The 21131-nt window shown below is 40.0% G+C and overlaps 5 protein-coding genes across 5 annotated transcripts; 3 read left to right on the top strand and 2 right to left on the bottom strand.

The window, feature by feature from the left end:
• Positions 1 to 8463: 8463 nt before the first annotated feature.
• On the top strand, positions 8464 to 10651 carry MELLADRAFT_118348 (uncharacterized protein; the record flags this gene model as incomplete). Its single annotated transcript, XM_007417479.1, has 6 exons — positions 8464 to 8676; positions 8759 to 8852; positions 8931 to 9170; positions 9259 to 9750; positions 9862 to 10079; positions 10161 to 10651. 6 exons carry the CDS (start codon positions 8496 to 8498, stop codon positions 10421 to 10423), a joined length of 1488 nt encoding a protein of 495 aa, XP_007417541.1.
• A 1156-nt stretch (positions 10652 to 11807) lies between these two features.
• On the bottom strand, positions 11808 to 12321 carry MELLADRAFT_94829 (uncharacterized protein; the record flags this gene model as incomplete). The annotated part of the gene is made up of 2 exons (XM_007417463.1): positions 11808 to 11825; positions 11899 to 12321. The coding sequence occupies 2 exons, from the start codon at positions 12319 to 12321 to the stop codon at positions 11808 to 11810; spliced, it is 441 nt and encodes a 146-aa protein (XP_007417525.1).
• Positions 12322 to 13861: 1540 nt separating this feature from the next.
• MELLADRAFT_73430 (uncharacterized protein) lies at positions 13862 to 14730 on the bottom strand (the record flags this gene model as incomplete). The annotated part of the gene is made up of 2 exons (XM_007417447.1): positions 13862 to 14424; positions 14518 to 14730. 2 exons carry the CDS (start codon positions 14686 to 14688, stop codon positions 14032 to 14034), a joined length of 564 nt encoding a protein of 187 aa, XP_007417509.1.
• A 255-nt stretch (positions 14731 to 14985) lies between these two features.
• On the top strand, positions 14986 to 16863 carry MELLADRAFT_94827 (uncharacterized protein; the record flags this gene model as incomplete). The annotated part of the gene is made up of 5 exons (XM_007417462.1): positions 14986 to 15174; positions 15257 to 16133; positions 16223 to 16294; positions 16355 to 16486; positions 16547 to 16863. The coding sequence occupies 5 exons, from the start codon at positions 14986 to 14988 to the stop codon at positions 16861 to 16863; spliced, it is 1587 nt and encodes a 528-aa protein (XP_007417524.1).
• Positions 16864 to 20007: 3144 nt separating this feature from the next.
• On the top strand, positions 20008 to 21093 carry MELLADRAFT_40372 (uncharacterized protein; the record flags this gene model as incomplete). Its single annotated transcript, XM_007417418.1, has 4 exons — positions 20008 to 20152; positions 20300 to 20349; positions 20427 to 20678; positions 20797 to 21093. The coding sequence occupies 4 exons, from the start codon at positions 20008 to 20010 to the stop codon at positions 21091 to 21093; spliced, it is 744 nt and encodes a 247-aa protein (XP_007417480.1).
• Between the last annotated feature and the right edge of the window lie 38 nt (positions 21094 to 21131).

Raw genomic sequence — 21131 nt, 5'->3', positions numbered from 1 at the left:
GATTTAGTCAATTTCAACCCATTTGAAAAAACCCGTAAAAAAAACCCAAAATAAGTTGGGTTTTCATGGGGTTTTTTGATGGGTTTTCATGTTGGGTTGTAGGTTTGTACACCACTAATATACATACTTGGAGGAAATAATAGCCACATTGAAGTATGGGATATTCACGCTAAAATTTGGAATTTGAGACACAAACCTATAACCTGTGGTTTGGTGTTGCTCAAGTGTGGTCACACCGCGCAAATTATTAAGTGTGAAACCCAATTGAGCAAATTTGTGGTGACCAGGTCTGCAACTTTCTTCAATTGCAGATCTTGTTAGCCATAGGCTTGCTAGCTTGCCTCAAGCTGCCCTTGTGTTGTTCACTTGAGCTGAGTATGTCAACTTCAGGTATGTATGTACCTCAGTCCACCTCATAACACTATCAGTATGCCCAAGAAAGCACAGACTAGTTGCCATTAAAGGGGTCAATCAACAACTGCCTCATCAAACACCAAATCAGGTGTTGAATCCAATAATCTCCAAAAGAAAAAAGAATCCAAGTAAAAACTAACTTCATACCAAAAAGGAAATTGCGACTCACATTCCAAAAATTCTTGCGTCAAAGGGAAGGCTATACCAAATCAGCATGACCTTGCAACTGTGGACAAAAGTAAGATCAAACAGCTCACTGTGAGTATGTTGCTATAGGGCAGCTTGAGGCGAGCTAGCAAACCTATAGCAAACCTATGGCAAACAAAATTGATGATTGAAGAAAGTCAGGGACCCAGTCACTGCAACTCTGCTCAATCGGGTTTCACACTTAATGATTCCCGCAGTGTCAGAGCCATACATATTGTCAGTTTGGGTCCGCTGATGAGTGAGTATTGATGAAACTTACCATGACACTTGGCTATCTCAAATTGATAGATTTCAATGCAGTCCATCTATACCTACAGCCCAGCATATCTGACCCTAAAAACATCTGGGGTCCTCACCTTACCTCACTGCTGGCATATTTGGCTCGGAGACAAACATCCGAGGAGTCCTCGGACGGCGCCCCCAAGGAAAAGGGCACCCAAGGGCTAATTCCGAGGCAAATGTTGGCCCTGGCTGTTGCCTCCGATTGGATCCTTGGATGGGGGTTAACTCGGAGTCAGAATCCGAGGAATCCTCGGATTTTTGGCTCCGAGCCAAATATGCTGGCTGTGCCTCTGTAAGATGACACCATATATGAGTGGATTCAAGACATCTGAAGGTGGAAGACACATCTCTGGAAAAGTTGAACACAACACCCTCAGAATCAATCCTTCTTGACATATGAGCCACCCAGGCTCTGTTGAAGGAAGTTTTGCAATGAACATGCATTACACCATGAAAAAATCTCAGCAGTGCATTTGTGAGATGAACCTATCATTTTATCCAATAGCAAGAACTTAGGTGGTCCTGTTCTTTCATTTGTTCCTTCTAGATTTCTTACACAATCAAGTGTTATGTGTTAGAGCCATGGGTCAGCTCAGGCTGCTTCACCCAATCTGTGAGCCAATCCAGTTTTTGATAGTAGGGGTTGGGCAAAAGGCCAACCAAGTTGTAGCCAGTGGTTCTGGTGCAGTAGAATTTGTAGGAATTTGGTTGAATTCCGCCAAATCATATCAAAGGTGTCACAAATATCTTTTGCCCAGCTGCCTGTGGCCAACACACTAATCTAGTGATGTGTTGAATCACTCAATAATTGATACCTGTCAGCCCTAGGTACATATGTATGTACCCAAAGACTAACTTGTAACATAGATAACCACCTTTAGACAACTAATTACATGTACATACAGCTTATAAAACACATGTAACATGTAATAAAATACATATAAACATTAATTACATATACAAGTACATGTAAAATCATATGTAATATGTAATAAAACATTATTTACACCTCATAACTCAGTGTCAAGAGTTAAAATGCTTATACTACATAATATACATAACAGGCATATGTAATTATGTAGCATTAGTGATAACCATAACTAATAGTACTAATTAAACCCTAAACCACAGTAGTGATATAAGCAAATATCACCACAGTTAGGTTTGGAGAGAAGAGTATATAAACCTCTTCTCTCTCAGCCTTCAGAGATTTCCTCCCCAAGAAATATTTACCCACTACTTTTAAAGAACAATTAAAGTTCAATTGAAGTACACATCAAAAGTCTTATATATAAATAAGGCTAGTGATAAGCTTCATCAACTTTAATCAGCTTCCTGATTAAAAGTAGGTAATACAATCTTCATTCCTCTCTGGATCCTCTACTTCCCCCAAGTAGAACTCAAATTAGGTTGGTGACCTCAAATCAACCCAAGGCTAGTGACCTACATACAAGCACTTTGGTTGGTGACCATAAGAACAACCCCTGGTTGGTGACCATAAGAACAACCAGTGTGGTGATCTAGACCTCACTCTTCAACCTGTCAACTAGAAGTTTGAAGGAAAACCTTGGATCCAGTTTTCAATTATAATTAATTATAATTATATTTAATAAATCTCCTTTTAAGGAGTCATTTAACTGTAGTCTGTCTGGATTTATCCAAACAGACCAGTCCCCCTTTCATTTTTTCTCTATCTTTCATACATTTCTTTTGTAATTACATTATAAGTGAAATATAAAAGATAGATATTCAAACAATAACCAACATCTAGTACCCACTTAGTGAGCATTGAGTCCTCTTTAGAGCTCCCAACCCTCACAATACCTGCAATAGGAATCAAGCCAGCCAAACAGAGAGGCTTTGGAAAAGCCTGTGTGTTTGGCTGGACAAGTGTTTCTGAGCTGGTAGGCCAGCAGGCTCACAGAAGATGCTGGGCTTAGTGTCACACCATGCAGTTTTTTTCTTCCAATTTTTTTTGGAAAGATATGCTGGCTTTGATGTTGTTTAAATAGTTGCTCATCTTCAGCTTCTTTTGAACTGAATTAGATTTCAATTGCAGATTGGGTCACTAACAAGCAGTGTCCGCCCAAACCCTAGTGAAGAAGGGAATAGACCAGGTGGAGTAAAACAACATAAGCTATGTATTCTAACCTAACCATGGTACAAAGATATGCTACTACTTGTACAGGATTTTCTACTAGGTGTGAACACACACAAAATTCAACACTCTCCCCAGGAATAGACACTGCAAATATAATGTGTTTCTCTGAGGTGAAAATGAAATGACGCAACATTGATTGACAGTATCAACGTGCAAAACCTGGACAGACAGGTATAGATGAGTTTTGAGAGGAAAAAGAGAAGAGAACTAATGAAAATAGAATCAATAAGACAAAGTATTTACCTGGACAGACAGGTATAGATGAGTTCCGAGAGGACTCAAAGAAACTCAGAAGGTGAAATGAGGGCGGATGAAGTCTACGCCTTACCTGCGAGTAAGCAGGACAAAAAGAAGTGGTAGGGAGGCCTGTAGAGACCTGTGAGTACCTGTCCAGGAGTAAAATAGAGAAAGATCACAAATACGAGAATAGAAAAAGAGAATCACTCTAAGCTTCCAGGTTCCACACGATGGGGGAGGAACCGGGAGCTCGAGGGACAGTGAGTATACAAGAGAAAAACTAGACACGCACACAAAAACCCTGAAGCAAGGGGTTACAACACAAGAAACCAAATCTAGATGAATGAACATGCAACTAATCCAAAAAGGTACTCCTCCTAGCCACCAGTTTCCCAAAAGGGTAATCAAAACACTACCATCACAACCATCCTTTCACCAAAGAGGAATAACACGAAACAGTTCAATTTTGAACCCAGCCGTTTGCCCATGAGGAAAACTTGTTCTCGTGATGGACTTGACCTTGCCTCAATAATATCATAACAGAAAAATGATTGAATTTGATGCACAAAATGATTAATAATGCAGAATTGATGCAGAAAAATGTAGAATTGATGTGGAATGAGTCTCATATGGATTTGGACTCTCCCACTGGTTGCTCAATCAGCTAGTTGTATGTGGAGTGGTGCCGCGGACAGAACAAGGTTCTAGTATTTCTGCCCCTTGATACACAAGGCATAAAATGAGAACACGTAAGAAACTCGCAACACAACAGAAACCCCTGATCAGGGGAGGCCAGAGGCCCTACAAATCTAATGAATTGATACAACCACATGACTGTGTACTGACAACTTTCTCACAAAGTGGATGAACCAAAAAAAGGACACAAAAGGTGTAACTGAGTCAAAAAAACTAGACAGGGGTTTATATACTCTACTCTCTAGACCTAACTGTAGTGATATTTGTCTCTATCACTACATCGGTTCAGGGTTGATCATTACCTGTTATACTTGATTACATATAGATGTTATTTATAATATGTAATATAAGTATTTTAACTCTTGACCCTGAGTTATGAGGTGTGAATGATGTGTTATTACATATTACACATTGTTTTAAGGGCACATGTGTATGTAATAAGCATTTTTTAGGTGGTGGTTGTGGCACGTTTGGCATGTCAAAAGGCGCTCTGGGCACGCCAAATATTTCTAACAACAGGGGGTGGCGTGCCCATACGCAAGACTTGGATGATCTGAAGCATAGAAGGTTTTCTTGGGCCTAATCTAGGGCTAGAGAAAGCCTACTACATTGCAATTTTGGTGTGTTTAACTTTCAAGCCGGAGCAAGTCCTACAGATGAGCCCCACTGTTGTGATATTTCTGCTATGAATTGCTCATCTGAGTTGCAAGACCCTTAAAATAGTTCTTGAACAAAACATTTCTGTGAATTTTATGTTGAAAGGGTGGTCATCCTGCCTTGAAGCAGCTTTCCTCACATCCTCATTTGTGTTTGAGCTTCATAACAGTCTGCATTGCTGTTTCTGAGAAGATTCCTTTGTGTTTTTAATGTTTTTTTTGCTTCAAAGGTGTTTGGGCACGTCCCAGACAATGGATTCTGCACCCGGGTACACCTCTCTCTGTCAATTCCGCACTCACCACCTTGTTACGGATCAAGGTTTCCAGGGTCCAAGTCCCTGTGTTTCAGCATGGGTAAGGCAACATCCTCACCAATGCCATGATGCTAACTCTCTATAAATTGTACTTATAATATCCCCTTTTGTTCTTGTTAGTTAGTTAGTTAGCAATCAAACTTTTTGTGTTCCATCACACCTGAGTTTTTGTGTAATTTAATACATGTTACATACTGTTCCTGGACTGTATGTATATGTACTTAATTTTATATATAATGTTTTAAATGTTACAAGTCAGTTTTGGGTACATGTATATGTACTCAGGGCTGACATACATGAATTTTACACCACCAAGACACTTATTTGTGTCAGGGCATTGGGCATGTCCAAGAATGGGGACGCGACCCGACATCCATCAATGGGGTGCTGGCTGGACATCTGAGTGCACGAAATATCCGCACCTGCATCCTGAAGATGCGCTGGTGTCGTCCTTGCCAGGATGAGATTTGAGCACACTGTGCTTGGATCACGTAGGGATGTCCAAGCAATGGATCACCCCTAGGGCAAACGCTGGGTGTCCACCTGGTAATCAAATGTCTGGTGTCCACATGATGGACGTAGGACAGTCGTCAAGCCTGGGTATCCAATGATCACCACATCAAAGGAGACAAAGGACCTCAATGAGGCAAGGACACTTGAAGTTGAAAATTGATTTGGTCAAAGGTTTTGCATGACATCATCATCATGGGATGTCAATGACTTTGACACTTTGACCCATTCCAAAGCATTGTCATCCTTTTTCATCTCTTTGCTTCCTTCACATTTCCTTCTTCCACTTTCATCTTGTTCCATTCGATCTCCTTTCCCCTTTCTTTTTATCTTCATCTTTTTTCTGGTCAAGGTATCTTCCTCATACCATAAAGTCACACTGATTTACCTTCAACACTTCTTTTTCTTGTTCACAATGACAATCAAGCTCATTGGATCTTCATGATTGACCAACAAACGCAAACTCGTGTTACATATTTATCACATTGATTGGTTCTTTTGTTCTGTCTACTTCAGCTGCTCAATTTCACCATTCACAGTACTTTTTCAACACTCAAGACTTGAATTGCTGATTTTCTCAAACAAGGAGCTTACATACCTTAACTCAAAAATCCAATTGAACTCAAAAGCTTCAAAGGCAAAGAAATCAAAGGTGAGTTTGGATTATACATATATAAAAATCACACACTGAATTGCTTGATTGCACTTTAATTTTGCCAATGTGTTCTGATTTGGGATCTGCCTTGATCTGTTTACCATTTGAAGTGTGTGAATCTAGATGACCGTCAAGCTGAAGTCCTTCATGTTGGATTATCTTTGTTCTACAAATTTCAAAGCACCGTTTTAGAAAGTTGATTCAAGTCTTGAGAAGGTAATACTATTGAGGATGATGATATATACTGAGAATCATGAATTGATTTGTTATTGATCAATTTACAGAACACAATCCATCAAATATTACGATTCAAGTCAATGATTGAGAAGACTAATCATTCTTATCAGCTTTTGGTGACTGACATTATTGTTTTTCATCATTTGATTGTTTTATCGGGTTTATCACCTTATTGGTTTTATCACTTTATCATATTTATCATCTTTTTGTTTGTATCATTTCATCATGGCCATTTGAATTACAAATATGTTATATAACAATGCTTCATAGGAAATTTAATAGCACTGTAATTAATCACAGAACAAGTGTGAAATAAGTGAACTGAAAATTAACCTGTGGATATCTTCAGGACAACCTACATAGGTCCAGGGAGCTATCGGGGAGTGATTCTCTTGGAATCAGTGCTGCGAGTGCCCTCGCGACAAACCTTGAGGGATGTCAGATGGATGTTGATTCGCGCGCTCTGGGCAGCCCGATGGGCTCTGCTCAGGTGTCTGAACTTTGGAGTCCGACAGACGTTTCTTGGTGTGCTGTGGGGGGACGTCTGTCCCCCGCCAAGAGAAATTGGACATCCGTTGGACATCCAAGTGTCCTTGTGGTGTAGTTGACAAAATTGTACCAAGTCTTTGAGTTAGTGTATGTAGTCAATTTTTGGAATGATTTTGTCAAGCTGAAAAACAGTCACAGCATGTATCACATATTCCAACTTAGATGTGGACACAGCCCCCTCAAAGAATTTCTCCATCGAATAGGAGTTGAAGAAACAAACAAATGTGAAATCTGTTTAGCAGTAGAAACACCGGCTCACTTCCTAATATACTGCAGGAAATACAATCAGTAGAGACAAGAATTTAGAAAACAACTGAAAAAAGAGAAAATAAAAGTCAATAAAAACTCAGCTACGACACTCTTGGACACACCAAAGGTGTTTCCCTTTCTAGCACAATTTATCCAGGCAACTGGGAGATTCACACATCTAAAAACATACTTAGAAAATTAGACCTATCGCTGTTACAAAATCATGCCATATTTTTCCTTTTTTATGATCAAATCTACTTTTTCCTTTCTTCTCTTTTAAATTTCTGTGAATAATTCTGGGAGCGCAAAATTTCAATTGGCTTTTTTTATGAAGGCTTGGTAGTCCGTTGTAAGAAAGAAACACAAAAGAAGTTGTAGTAGTTCTACTTTACACACAGATATTTAGTTAGTGCAATATGTGAAATCAAAAGCACTTAAAGAAAAAAAAAGTATCACATATAATTCACACATCCAGATGAGCACATAACTGAGCAAGTGTGCATGTACATGGTATCCATCTATTCGCTCAGCCTGCTGCACATATGTAGTGTGGGTGTCATGGCTCAGGTGTGCAGTGATAGAACCTTTTATTACCAATTGTACTCCTAGTCATTTTCCCCTTCCCACTTGTGGAAGTTGAATTATGTTCACAGTGATACTTCAAGAAGCATCTCACAAAGGGTGAAAAAAGTCAGCATTGGCAAGGGAAAACACAAGGGTTCTGACTGTTGGAACATTTTCAATTTGACATTGTCTTGTCCATCACCACAAAAGAAATCAAGATCAGTGAGTTGAGCATATTGCAGGTAGGCATTCTTCCACTTTCCACTTTCACTTTTCTCTTATCTTCATCACTTTACAATTAAGAATAATACCATTTTTTGTTTTTTTGTCTTTGATTGTTGAAAAATCGTCTCTCTCTAGTACATATGTGTGTGAATGTTCATGGACTTATTTGCTGTGTGTTGAGCCAGTGGATTAGTGTGCTTGCTGGATTTATCAGAGCAGAATTCATGACGAACTTGGTGTTGACTAAATTCTGCATGGCCATTCATTCTATTCCCATGCCCAAAACTTTAGATATCACATTTGGTTTCATTCACCTTCGTTGATGGCATGATAATTAGCGTAATCAAGCCCTCTGCGCGCCCTCGCAGTCATGCTGATGAGTGATATGCTGTGATATGCAAGGTCTAAATTTTGAGGTTTATTAGGCAAATAAAGTTTGACGAACAGTGGGGTTTTGATTTTGACGAAGGGTGTGTATGTGTAGCCTTTGATCCACTCTTCCAACTTATTTATTTGATGTACCTTCATCAATCAAGAAGATGTCATCAAAAGGTTTATCAAGTTCACCTTCAATTCCTTCAATGAGAAGGTCTAAATCGGAATCTACAATAAATTCGATTTCAAAATTATTTCCCCTTGATAGAACTTCTTTTATAAAAGGTCCTACTCCTTCTTCACGAAAAAAAGCTATCGTTTCAATAGCTATTAGAAAAGGTTTATGTAAGTTTGGGTTTTTTTATTATCTCAGTTTTCGATTCAAGAGATCCTAACTAACTTTGTTTGCTCTTGATTTTGTGTGTAGTCGTCTTTGTCTCCGTGCATGGTGTAGTTAGTAGTGCTCTTATAGCATTAGCTTTAGTAAAAGGAAAAGGAAGGGTCAAAGGTCCTAGAGGAACGTAAGTCTGATTCCCGATTGATTTCTATACCGTTCAGCATATAACTAACAATCAATCTTTCGACCGATCAAACATAAGCGTGTCCAAAACTTTCAAATCGATAATCTCAGATATCTTAAAGTCTTCTAATACTGCTAGACTTGCTGCTTGGTTAGGATTATACTCTTATCTATGGACAATCTCTTCAGCTTTTCTTAGGCGTAGACCTCAATGGTTTCCTGGTTGGCAACCTTTTATTGCTGGTGCATTATCTGGTTTATCTCTCTTTGCTCAAACTAAAGAAGATCGTAGAGAGATTGCTCCTAATGTGTTCTGTCGGTCAGTATTTATAAACTCAGTTTTCAATTTGGACTCTTGAATCTCGTACTGATCTTTTCATCTCATCTCATCATTGACTACGATCTAGTGGACTGTATTCTCTATTGATGTATCGTCCTTTATTCCCATTTCCGAATGGTGACATCGTTCTCTTTGCGCTCGCCAATGCTCAAGTGGCCTACGGATTCCTATCACACCCTTCAACACTTCCAGCATGGTATGTAGGTTGGATAAGCAGAGTAGGAGAAATGAATCCACGTTTTGTGAGACTCAATCGACATTTACTTCAACATCGAGTTCCAATCAGTTCCGATATAAAAAAATTACATCATCGATTGTTTGTTCAAGATGCTCAACCTAGAACTTGGTTAAATGAATTAAAACTTCAAGCTTGGCTTACTGATCCTGATCGATTAAATCGTCGCAGTGCTCCTTGTTCACTTAATCACCCTCAGTTTGACAGTTGTTTAGGGTACAATCTCAATCAATTGATTCGTACTGTCATCACTATGTCACCTACTTATGCTATTCTTCATTTAGTACCTTCTTTAATTTTTAGATCAAAAGTTCTCTTGAAAAAGTCAGTCAACTCTTCTAGCTCTTAACATTTCTTTTATTTCAAAGCAGAGCCTTATTAACTGATGATTTGTCTTATCCGAACCAAAACCTCAAACCTTCTTGGATAAAATAGTCCATTACAATTCTTTCTTTCGATTATGAAAAAAACCGTTTATAGTTCTTTATTCCTTTCAAGTTTTGTTTCAATCGTTCAGAATTGTTTTTGTATACCTACACAAATTTATGATCGATTTCAAATCACACTAGCAAGTTCAAGATGGTATTCATTACTTGGAGCATTGACTGGGATTTGTTTATTTTGGGAAGAGCCTAAAAGAAGAGGTGAACTTGGTAAATCGATTTCCTTCAAGTCCTTCATTTCATAATCTCAAGCTGATCGGTTTTTGTTTGTTTTGCTTGGGATGGAAATAGCACTTTATTGTGCACCTAAAGCTCTTTATTCATCATGGGCATCATTAAAATCAGCAGGGATAGTGAAATCCTTACCATTTGGCGATGTTTTAGTAGGTTGTTTAGGTTCGGGTATGTTGATGCATTGTTTTGTAAATGGACCTGAAAAAATGCCTGCGTTAGCTAGAGGTATGATTTCTCAAGTGGTGGATCCTCATACACCTGAAAGAAGAAAGAAAACAATCGTGGAAAATGTGGATCATGTAGACGGTTTAGAAAATTAATTGAAGTATGTATAAAATGTTGTTTGATTTTGTTTGTAAAACAAAGACTTGGTTTCTTGATTGATTCACTCTTATGAGTTTTATTGTTTTCAGTTGGTTCAGAAACAAGAATTGAGGTGTTTTTCACATTGATTTCAAAGTGTACCTTTTTGTTTTAATCATACAATCAACTTGATTGAGTCAACAAGTGTATATATGCAACAAAGTGGTCAAGAAATTATCTTAAGCAAAGGGGCTAAACATGGTCTGATGTTTTGTCTTGTATAGCATTTCACACTTCAGTGGAAGCCTATTTCATATATGTAAAAAACGCTTTGACTTGTAATCACTAAATGGGTTACTCACAAGATATAAGAAGGGCTGCAAAACTGTTATAGGTTTATTGAACAATGAGATGCAAAAAGTTCAAGAGTCAACAAGAGGAGAAGGATTTGAACAAGTTGATGATGATCAATGATATTGTGGATTTTTACAGGTATGATAGAGTCCCTTCATAAAACCGTATAGAAATAAAAAATGCTAGTGCCTTTTCCGAATTTTACACCGGGCGTCACTCCCTGTCACTCCCCAAAGACATCACATCGACTGCGATGAAGTATATAACCACCTCACATGGATCAATATAACGGAGTGTCAGCCAAATTCCATGGAACTTTTTCAGGCTGTCGTCGTACAATTCGCTCATGATCGGCTCGCTCGGCTTTCAGAAATGAAGTTCTTGAGACCGTCCCACTGGCAATCTCAAGTGGTTCTAGCCTGTCTTGATGCATCGTGCCACTCGAGAGCTTGTTTAAAGTGGGTGTGTACGTATTCGAGATTGTTTACTGATCTCATCAACGCGAAGGCAAGCAAAGGCTTTTGGGAAAACCGGGGCAAAGAAAGGATTGATCCTTCACATCTTCGCAAAGTGTACTCTTTAGAATCTTTTGGCGATCACAAAGATTGGAGATGTTAGGAAAATATGCACAAGAGGTCAATTGTAGGCACCACATGATCGCATCATTGAGATGATGTCAAGTTTCGTAGTCCACAAGCGCATGTTTCATTTGCCGATGAATTACCAATCACAAGGAGCTCGACAAAACAAAACAAAAACGTGAACTTATAGGCGTGTCGGGCAAGAAGGTTTTTACGTGAGAAACACTTCGAGGGAGAACAGCGCATTACAGAGAAAACAAAAACAAAAAACAGAAACAGAATCGTTCATCGTATCACATCAAAAATCATTCGAGTTCATAAGATAAATCCTATTAAACGACATGAGCATAAGGATCAAAAAAAAGTCAGCAGAAGAACGAGATACAAAAGAATGAATGATCTATAACAAACCATCATAAAAGTCCAGGAAAAGTCATAAAACGATTTCAAACCTCAATCCGACCACTCAAACAGCATTTGTGTCCTAAAAAGCAAATTAGACAGCAGCAGGGGGGTCAGAATTTAAGATCAAAAAGGATTTGCATCGAAAGACTTACTGATTTCAACTCTTTGTCATTCAAGGCATATAAGGAAGCGCCATAAAGACCGTTGAATCCAGTGAGGTAGGAGTTGTAAAATGTATTGACGGCAGTTTGGCATCCAAAGTACGAATTGCAGGTACCCCATTGATAACCAGTCCCGAAGTAAGAGTTGCAAAGATTGGCAAACCCATTTTGATACATAAGGGTGTTGTAGTAACTGTACGTGAAGGGCATACCGCCTCCCCAAATATTGTTGATACCGCCGAAACACTTCTGTTCAATAGATTTCTCCTTGACGTTGCCACCCCCAACAACCTGATCATTTCCCGCTCGACGACTCAAAATAGCGGAAGCATCAAGACTAGAAGATCGGGTAGGTAGAGCCACAACAGCCTGGAAGACACACAACAAAGCTAAGAGTGGGAGTGTAAAATGCATGATGAGATTGGTTGAGATTGGTTCGTAAAAAAGTTTGTTAAAGACTAATGGAAGGTTTCAATGATAAGGATTTATAGTAAGATGTCGTAAGGCTATGAAGCACGGTTTTAATGAGACTTTCGTAGTGATGAGTGAAGTGGATGAGGAGGGAGGAGGGAACAAACAAGCCTGAGGTTCTGCTTTTATAGCCGGATCCTTTCGTCGCGTTGAGTGATGAGGCATATACTCGCACTCTTTCACGATTGCAGTCCCCATTAAGTTCTCGGCGCGTTCTGAGCCGTCACTTGATAGAACTCACCTCACCCGACATTGGTGGGAAGCTCCCACCGGTGCTGCCAAGATACACTACTTATCATCCTATTCAGAGACCGGTGAGGAAGTTCCGCTGATTTTCTCTCGGAGGCATTTACTTACCAGCGGAGGTAAACTCAACCACCTCACCTCAACTCACGCAAGTCGAGTCGTGTTGAATCGAGATCTGGTTGAATGTGGTTGAATGCGGCCGCACAGCCTACAGCGTTTCCATGAACCATCGGCATTAGGTGTTTTCCATCATTCTACTTGTCGAGCGTTCACTCAACTTCGTAAGTACAATATTGAGTCAACTTGATGAAGTTCACTGCACCAAGTGAAAGGAAGCGCGTGAGGCTCTTCCGCCAGTCTGTGAGATCTACCTCGGTGATGAACCACTTTGACTCAGATTCCGTCATATTTAAAAATGGGGGGTGATCCGAACATGCCATTGTTAAGTTTATTGACTCACCTGTTGACGTTGTCGAGAGGACGTGTTTGACCTGGCAAACTGCTGGGATGTGTCACGTAGTTCTGGGCAGGCTCTGTTGTTCCCTGGGACAACCTCGCGGTAGCGTGTAGGCGAAGCCACGCTGGGCGTCATGCCCGCGCGAGAAACAGGATTGTAAACAGGATGGCCTTGCTAGTGCTGCTGCGGTGCGTTCAGAGGAGCGTCAGTCAATGTGTTCCTTCATTCCCGACTACCACACACATCCTGTAGAAACTACTGAGTACACATCCCCCTCGCTTGATAGAGCATCAAACACGACAGATTTTTTACGTGTGGTAAGAAAAAGCTTTGGCTGATCACTTCAATCAAACTGACTCACTATGGCGTTGCGAGTCAGTCACCGCTCCAGACCTTACCCCAATGCATTTCACGTGCGGCGAGTTGAGTCAGCGACAGTGACTCTAACTCTCAGGGGAATTTGATGGAATCTATACGTAAGGTTTGGAGTGGGTCAAGGCTATTCGGTTTCTTCACATCGTTGTGCATTTGCTCTCAAAGTGAACAAAGACAAAGTAACTTCAACTCTTAGCACATAAATTGGATGTTGTCCCTGTTGTCCTTCACCGGTGATGTCCTTCCAGATCCAAAAAAAATTGGTGGAAAATAGCACCAGCGATCTGGGATATCTGGCATTTTGCAAGATCCCAATGACCCACGAAAGATTCAAACGTTACCACAGAAGCTGCATCACGAACAATAAAACCTTTGAAGACATTTGGCACAAGGGGTACACACGCTGATCAAAAGTCAGAGATAAGACTTAAATTGAGACCACAATGATGATCACATCGTATCGTGAAACGGAGACCACAGACAAAGTGAAAGGAGGCCGATTTTGATGATGTTAAACAGATTGAAACAAGTTGAAAAATTTCTGGTGTAGATAACCATCAATGAATCACAAATCTTCAAGAGAAACCATGTTCTCCAACCCAAAGACAAACAAACACACTAGGAACCAAATATCCAAACACATTAAGAGAACTAGAAATCCCATGAGCAATCCCAAATTGTTTATTAAGTGCCTTCATCTCATCTCCCACATTTGAATCGTTATATTGTTTTTTCTCTTCTTCTTCCAATGCATGTCGATTAAGCATAATCTTGGTAGTTTTAGGACCAATGTAGAGTAAATTGGTTAATGAACTTATAGTCATTGAACTTAATAATAAAGGTATTAAGAAAGCTGAGCTCAAGGATGGTCTGAAGAGTTGAGATTGAGAGGTTGGACTCAATTTGAGTTGAAGTGAGAATAAAACTGCTGAGAGAGCAGATCCGAGAGTGAAATAAGCTGGAAAGAGCTACATATTCGTTTCGTGAACAAACACAAATGTCAGTCATTGACCAATTTGTTGCTTGAAACTGCCAAATATAATTAAAAGAGATGGACGCACCTTTCTTTGAATGTTACCAAAGACAGGTCTAGGTAAGTTTTTGTACATGATCACACCTCCAATAAAAGATACCCAGATTCCTGCCCCTATATTGGTAGCCAAGGCAAGATGAAAGGCAGATCGTGGTGAAAAGGTAGCTTGAGCTAGTGAATGAATATTGACTTGTGGCATTTTGAGCTTGAGATCTTAGTTTTTCTTTTCACTATGACTGGTTTTGTTTGAGGTTTTATGATTTGTTCGATGGCAATGGAGGTCAACTGGATCTGAGGAGATCGATCTTCTTTTGATGGATGACGTCAATTGGTAGGATGTCAATTACACTTTCACGAAGCTATCACAGACCGTATGTGCATAAGTGACATCTCATTATGTAGATGTGACAGATGCCCTGTTGAAAAGTCAACTTCGACTTCCACCGTGTTTAGAAAAGATTCATTCACTTCACTTCAAAAAATCAACCAAATCAAAATGTCATCTTCAACTTTTACACTCAAAGGACAAAGTCTAAAATGTGATACTGCTGAAGAAATTTCGGTTCATCTTGAAGCTTTAAAGTCAGATGATCAAGTAACAAAGGTAGTAGTGGGTGGCAACACTTTCGGTATTGGTGCATGTGAAGAACTTGGAAACGTTCTCAAAGAAAAGGAACGCTTGGTGGTGAGTAAAGATAAACCTGAAAGACTTGATCTTCCTTTACAAAGTTTTATTCAAGCTTACGTTTTTGCCTCTTGTTGAATAGGAAGCAGACTTGGCGGATATCTTCACCGGTCGATTGATTTCAGAAATTCCACAAGCTTTATCATCACTTTGCAATTCACTTTTAAACCTCAACAATCTCACCATCATCGATCTTTCCGATAACGCATTTGGTGGAAGATGTGTAGACTCTATGGTCCCTTTTCTTTCTTCTCATTTACCTTTGGAAGAACTTAGACTTGCGAACAATGGTCTTGGTCCAGCTGGTGCAACCGTCATTGCTGATGCACTTTATGAACTTGGTCTTAAGGCTCGTCAAGCTAATCAACCTAGTCGACTTCGTAAAATTATTTGTGGTCGTAATAGATGTGAAAATGGATCGGCTAAATCTTGGGGTCGAGTTTTCGAAGTTCATAGTGAATTAACCGAAGTTAGACTATTTCAGAATGATTTTCGTAATCATGGTTGGGATCCTCTTATGAGTGGTTTAGCTTGTTGTTCAAAACTCGAGGTATTAGATATGTGGGATAACACTGCCACTGAAAAAGGATCTCGGGCTGTGGCTAGTGCACTTCCTCAACTCAAAAACTTACGTGAACTTAATTTGGGTGATTGTTTATTGAGACCCCGGGGTGGAGCAATGATCGCTAGAGCTTTGAAACTTGGGAATAATTCGAAGTTGGAATTACTCAAGTTATCAGGTAGTGAAATTGATGAAGAGGTGGTCGGTTTATTGGTGGATTTTGTGACTGGGTATGGATCCAAGTTGAAAAGGGTGGAGCTGAATGATAACTTTGGTGATGCTGAAGCTGCGGAAGAGTTGACGGGCGTGTGGGGTAACATGAAGAAAGCTTTGGATACGTGGGGTAATGAAGCTGAGATGGATGAACTTGATGCGATCATTGAGGCAGATTCAGATGGTGAGTTTGATTCCCTTACATCGGTGTATGATTGTTGCTATATACTCAACCCAATCGTCGATATGTTTGTTTCCTCGTCATAAACGCAGAAGAAGATGGCTCGGAGGGTGAAGAAGATAAAGAAGATGACGAAAGTGAAGTTGCATCTGGTGTATCGCAACGTGAGTCAAAGTTGACTTTACAGAGGTTTGTAAAAGTAACTAATGATAGGGTACTTTTAGCAGCTGAAGCAACCGAAACTGAGCAGGAAACCCCGGCGTCTATCCCTACCGAGGAGCAACATGAAGAGGCTGTAGCACCTCAGCCTGAACCTCAGGTATCTTCATCTGTTATCGCATCTGGTGTAGCAAAACGTGAGTTGAAGTTGATTTCACAGGGGTTTGTAAGAGAAATTGATCATAGGTTACCTTTAGCAACCGAAATTGAACAAAAAACTGCCGCGTCAATTCCTGTCGATGAGCAACATCAGGAGGCTGTAGCACCTCAGCCTGAACCTCCAGCACCTGCACCTCAAGTATCTTCATCTGTTACTGAGCCTGTACCGGCGCCTGAACAGACCATCAAGGCAGTCCCGCAAGAATCGACATCCGATGCGATTCCAACAGAGGCATCAACTTCTAAGCCGACAGTTGAAGTGGCGCCATCCCAACCAGAAGTTTCAAAAGATGAGAACAGTAGCACATTACACGACTTGTTAATACAAACGATGAAAGCCTTGAAGCTCACATAAATCGATGGCGAAGGGAAATGCTTTTTTGAATCACTCTTCATTTTCTGTTTAGACTCGGATACTTTCAATGGACCTTTGGATTTCTTCAAATGTGTGTCATTCGATTTAACGATGTGACTTTTATTTTAGTTTAGTTTAGTTTTTTTGCAAGAGTCGTTACAGTGATCTTTTGAGTTTTTTAAATTCAAGACTAAACAATTGATGTTTAAGAATACATATATGTTTGTTTGTTGATCAGTTTCTGGGCTACTTGCATTGAAGTTTGATTTTTTAATATTGATCCTTTATTCATTCAACCTTTTTGAGTGTTGGATTCTGATCCCATTTATGATCATTGATTATGAGAGGTCACATCTTCTGACTATGATGTGTACAATTGGTAGACTCGTATGTATGCATGATCCTTGAGTAGCATGAATACCTTTGATTATCTTGTTTGAGGAATATAATATTTTCACTTTGCTTTTGGAATTGAATAAATTTAACTGGGAAAGATTGACGCCTGTTATCAATCAACCAGAAAATTGACTGAGCAGATATCAAAGCTAAAAGGATTAAAATCTCACATGAACTTGCAGATATGAATGGCTCTTGATTATATTAGATCTTTTATGATCCTATTGGCCTACTGCGCACCTAACCCACAGTGATACAGTTAACTGATGTTCCACACTTTATTTGCCAGACCTGTTTTCAAGCTGTTTTCCCTTTGAATCAAACATTGAAAATATAAAACATTCAGATGGTGAGAGGTGCTTCTGAACTTGAATCCATTTGAGTGCTTCTGTTTATAACCAGTTTTGAACAGATGGACCCCTTGAGCCATTGGATTTGACTCATTTAAATCCCATTAAACTCATTTTGTTTCATAAATGCAATCTCAATATATCACAGGGGTGAAGAAAAATGCAACTTCACTGATCATATATAAATCTTCTGGTAAACCCCTTGCTGAAAAGTTTCTTTCTCTTTCAACTTGGTCATAATTCCATGAGATAAAATTTATTCAATTCTTATTGTTGAAGAATATACATAACTTGAATGGAGTTTGAACAGATTCCCGATGATCTTATTCTTGCTCAAACAGTGAGGCTTTATCAAGAAATCAACATAACTTGATAGTCCTATTGAATTTTCAAAAATACCACGCCCTACATAGATCACTCCTGTGCAATTATTTCAAGACAAGATTTTCAATATAGTCTTTTTGACCATCCATTGGGTTTGTTTCTCTATCTAAATTCTTTGCATATGGATACTGACATAATTAGTTGTTCACCTGATAAATGATGGAAACTCTGTACTTAGGACTGCCCATTGAGCCATGTTTAACTTGAAGCCAAACACAGGTTTTTGTGGATGAAGTAATTACTCAGGTGCTGAGGTGAGGTGTGTTGAATATGCTCTGAAGAGAAGCTGATGATTTGAATTTTAGGTGTAGTTTAAGCTTAAATTTGATTAGGTACATAAGTAGGGTGTTTTGTTTTACATATGGAAGGTTTTGATCGGACTGAGAGTGTTGAGGTAAATCATGAATTTCTTGTTTGAGCTTCACAGCTTAAAAAACCAAGTGAAGGTAAACAAGGAACTTCAACTTCAACAACATCATCATCAACACAATAGAAAAGAAAGAAAGAAACAGAACGAAACAGAATGCCATCTGAACCAGAAGAAGGTGAATTAACTGATCAAGAAGAAACGACAAATTATCAAAACAACCATTCAATCTCTTCATCAACTTCAAATCAACCAAATCAAAATCATCTTAATCACGATATCACTCCAAATCAAACTCTTCACTCTGGTCCTGATCCTAACTCAAATAATAGCTCATTACTACCTTTTCAACTCACGAACAAATCTCCTTCAATATCACGATCATCACCGTCAAACTCTGTTTTACCTTTTTCAAATGTAGTCAATGGTTCAGGCAATCAAGCCTACGCTCCTGCTATTACTTATTCAGTGCAATCAACAACTGGAACTTCATCTAATCATTGGAGAATTGATGGTAGCGGCTCTAGTCGGTTCCAGCCTGCCCACGATTCTCGGCGCAATCGAGATCGCGATCATCATCAGAGTCCTTCCAATCAGCCTGCACGTTCAGATCTCAGTCGCCGAACTGTAGCTCATGGAAAGAGCCCAAGGCATCCTACCTCATCTCCTTACCATCCAAATTCATCTTATCAACACGAATCTAGACGTCCTCGACCTCGCTCTCGTAACAGTTCACCCGATCGATGGCGGCCTCCTTCCCGCTCACCCGACCGGTATCGAGCCGATCAATCACCACGCGATCGGCGCATTTCTCCCTCTCGATTCTCTTCACCACCCTTAGCTCACTCATCACACTCCTCCTCACGCGCTCCTACGCGTTCTCCCAGATCAAGAACACCTACTGTCAATAATCGTTACCGACGTTCTCCTTCGAGAACATCTCATCTATCAAAAAGTCCCTCTAGCCGCTATCGCACCGACCGTCCTCCTTCAGATATTGATCACCATCATCTCATGCCTCGGGCTCGACGAAGGTCAAGATCATACACACCTGAACGTTCCTTGTCAAGGTCTCGGTCTCCATCCCGGGGTCGCCGAAGATCTCCCTCTCGTGATCTCTTACCGCTTTCTACTACAAATGTACCCATCTTTACGGAACCTGTGAGGAGTACAACGCGACAGCAGCCAGAACCTATCGGTGATCCTGAAAAGCCTCAAGTTTCAGCAATCAGCAGTGTCCAAGGAATGAGAGACGTACAGGACAAACTTGGCCAACAATCTCACCATCATTCCGAAGAAAGAGCGCAACAGGTTCAGCTAAATCCATCATTGTCTCAAATTTCACCCCAAGTCGCCGAGCAGAAAGTTGAGTCTAGCCACGAAATCGAAAGTCAGATCAAACCATCTGAATCAGTTGATCAGATTGATGGCTTAACCCTAGCACCCTCCGACATCTCGTCACCACGTATAAGTAGCAGCAATCTACAAAACACGAGTGAAAGTACATTAATGAAACACGAATTTACGTATACAAATTACGATCAAGCATACTCTTGGAAGCGTGAGCCGACCTCATCGGGTGTACACAAGCGGACTCCAAAGGATGACGAGATGTTAGATGTTGATATGGATATTGTGCCAGCCAACATGGACGAGAAACCTGTTCACGAGCTTTCTACCAATCAGATTGCCCGAAAACATTTTATTGGAGTTTCACCTATCAGTGCGTATGAGTTGATTGAGAAATTAGGTGAAGGTACATTCGGCGAAGTTTATAAGGCAATATATAGAGGTCGAAGGTACGCCCGAAAGATGAAGATGGACGCGTTAACAAACAGAGGTGCTACAACCGCTTCGCCCCTAGATGAGTCTTCTGACGATGATGACGAAGACGATCCGGACGGCATCATCCCTGAGCTGGGTATGTCAATTCAGATAGGTATGACTGTAGCAGTCAAGCGTATCATTGTTCACAATGAATTAGACGGGGTAAGATCATTGTCATCTTCCCATCTTTCAAGCCTTCTCGATAATTTAACAACCAATCTGTCTTGGGTTGTGATTAGTTACCAATCACTTCTTTACGCGAGATTCGGATCTTGAAATCATTACAACATCCCAACGTTGTCCCAGTGGTAGATATTGCTTATTCTCAAGGTAGCTCAAGTTTGTTGAGAAGAGGTAATACCTATATGGTTTTCCCTTATATTGATCATGATTTAGCTGGCTTGATGGAAAACAAATCAATAACATTCAGTGTTAGTCAAATCAAGTTATATTCTAAACAGTTGTTGTTAGGCACTGCTTATTTACATCGGGTTCGTTTTCTTCATGTTTTCCTTTCTCTTATCATCTCCTCTGTCACCTTTTTCCATGTTTGCAAAGATCTGACGTGAACCCCGCACCGAATCATTCACTGGATGAGTCACTTCTCAGAATAAGATACTTCATCGAGATCTCAAAGCTGCCAATCTTTTGATCTCAAACGCTGGTCAATTGCTCATTGCTGACTTTGGCCTCGCACGATCCATCGCACCAGGCGATAAGCGTGAATATACAAATTGTGTAGTGACCAGATGGTATAGACCACCAGAGATCTTGTTGGGTGACAGGAGATATGGTACTCCAGTTGATATGTGGGGCGTTGGGTGTGTGATTGGTGAGATGTTCAAAGGTGGTCCCATCCTGACAGGCAACAGTGATGTCAATCAATGCGAATTGATTTTCAGGTAAGATTACCGGTGTTGTTTCAAGTAATCAGCCTTTGGTCA

This window comes from Melampsora larici-populina, assembly GCF_000204055.1.
Source record: "Melampsora larici-populina 98AG31 unplaced genomic scaffold MELLAscaffold_73, whole genome shotgun sequence".
NCBI lineage: Eukaryota > Fungi > Basidiomycota > Pucciniomycetes > Pucciniales > Melampsoraceae > Melampsora > Melampsora laricis-populina.
This window is presented reverse-complemented; position numbering and strand designations above follow the sequence as displayed.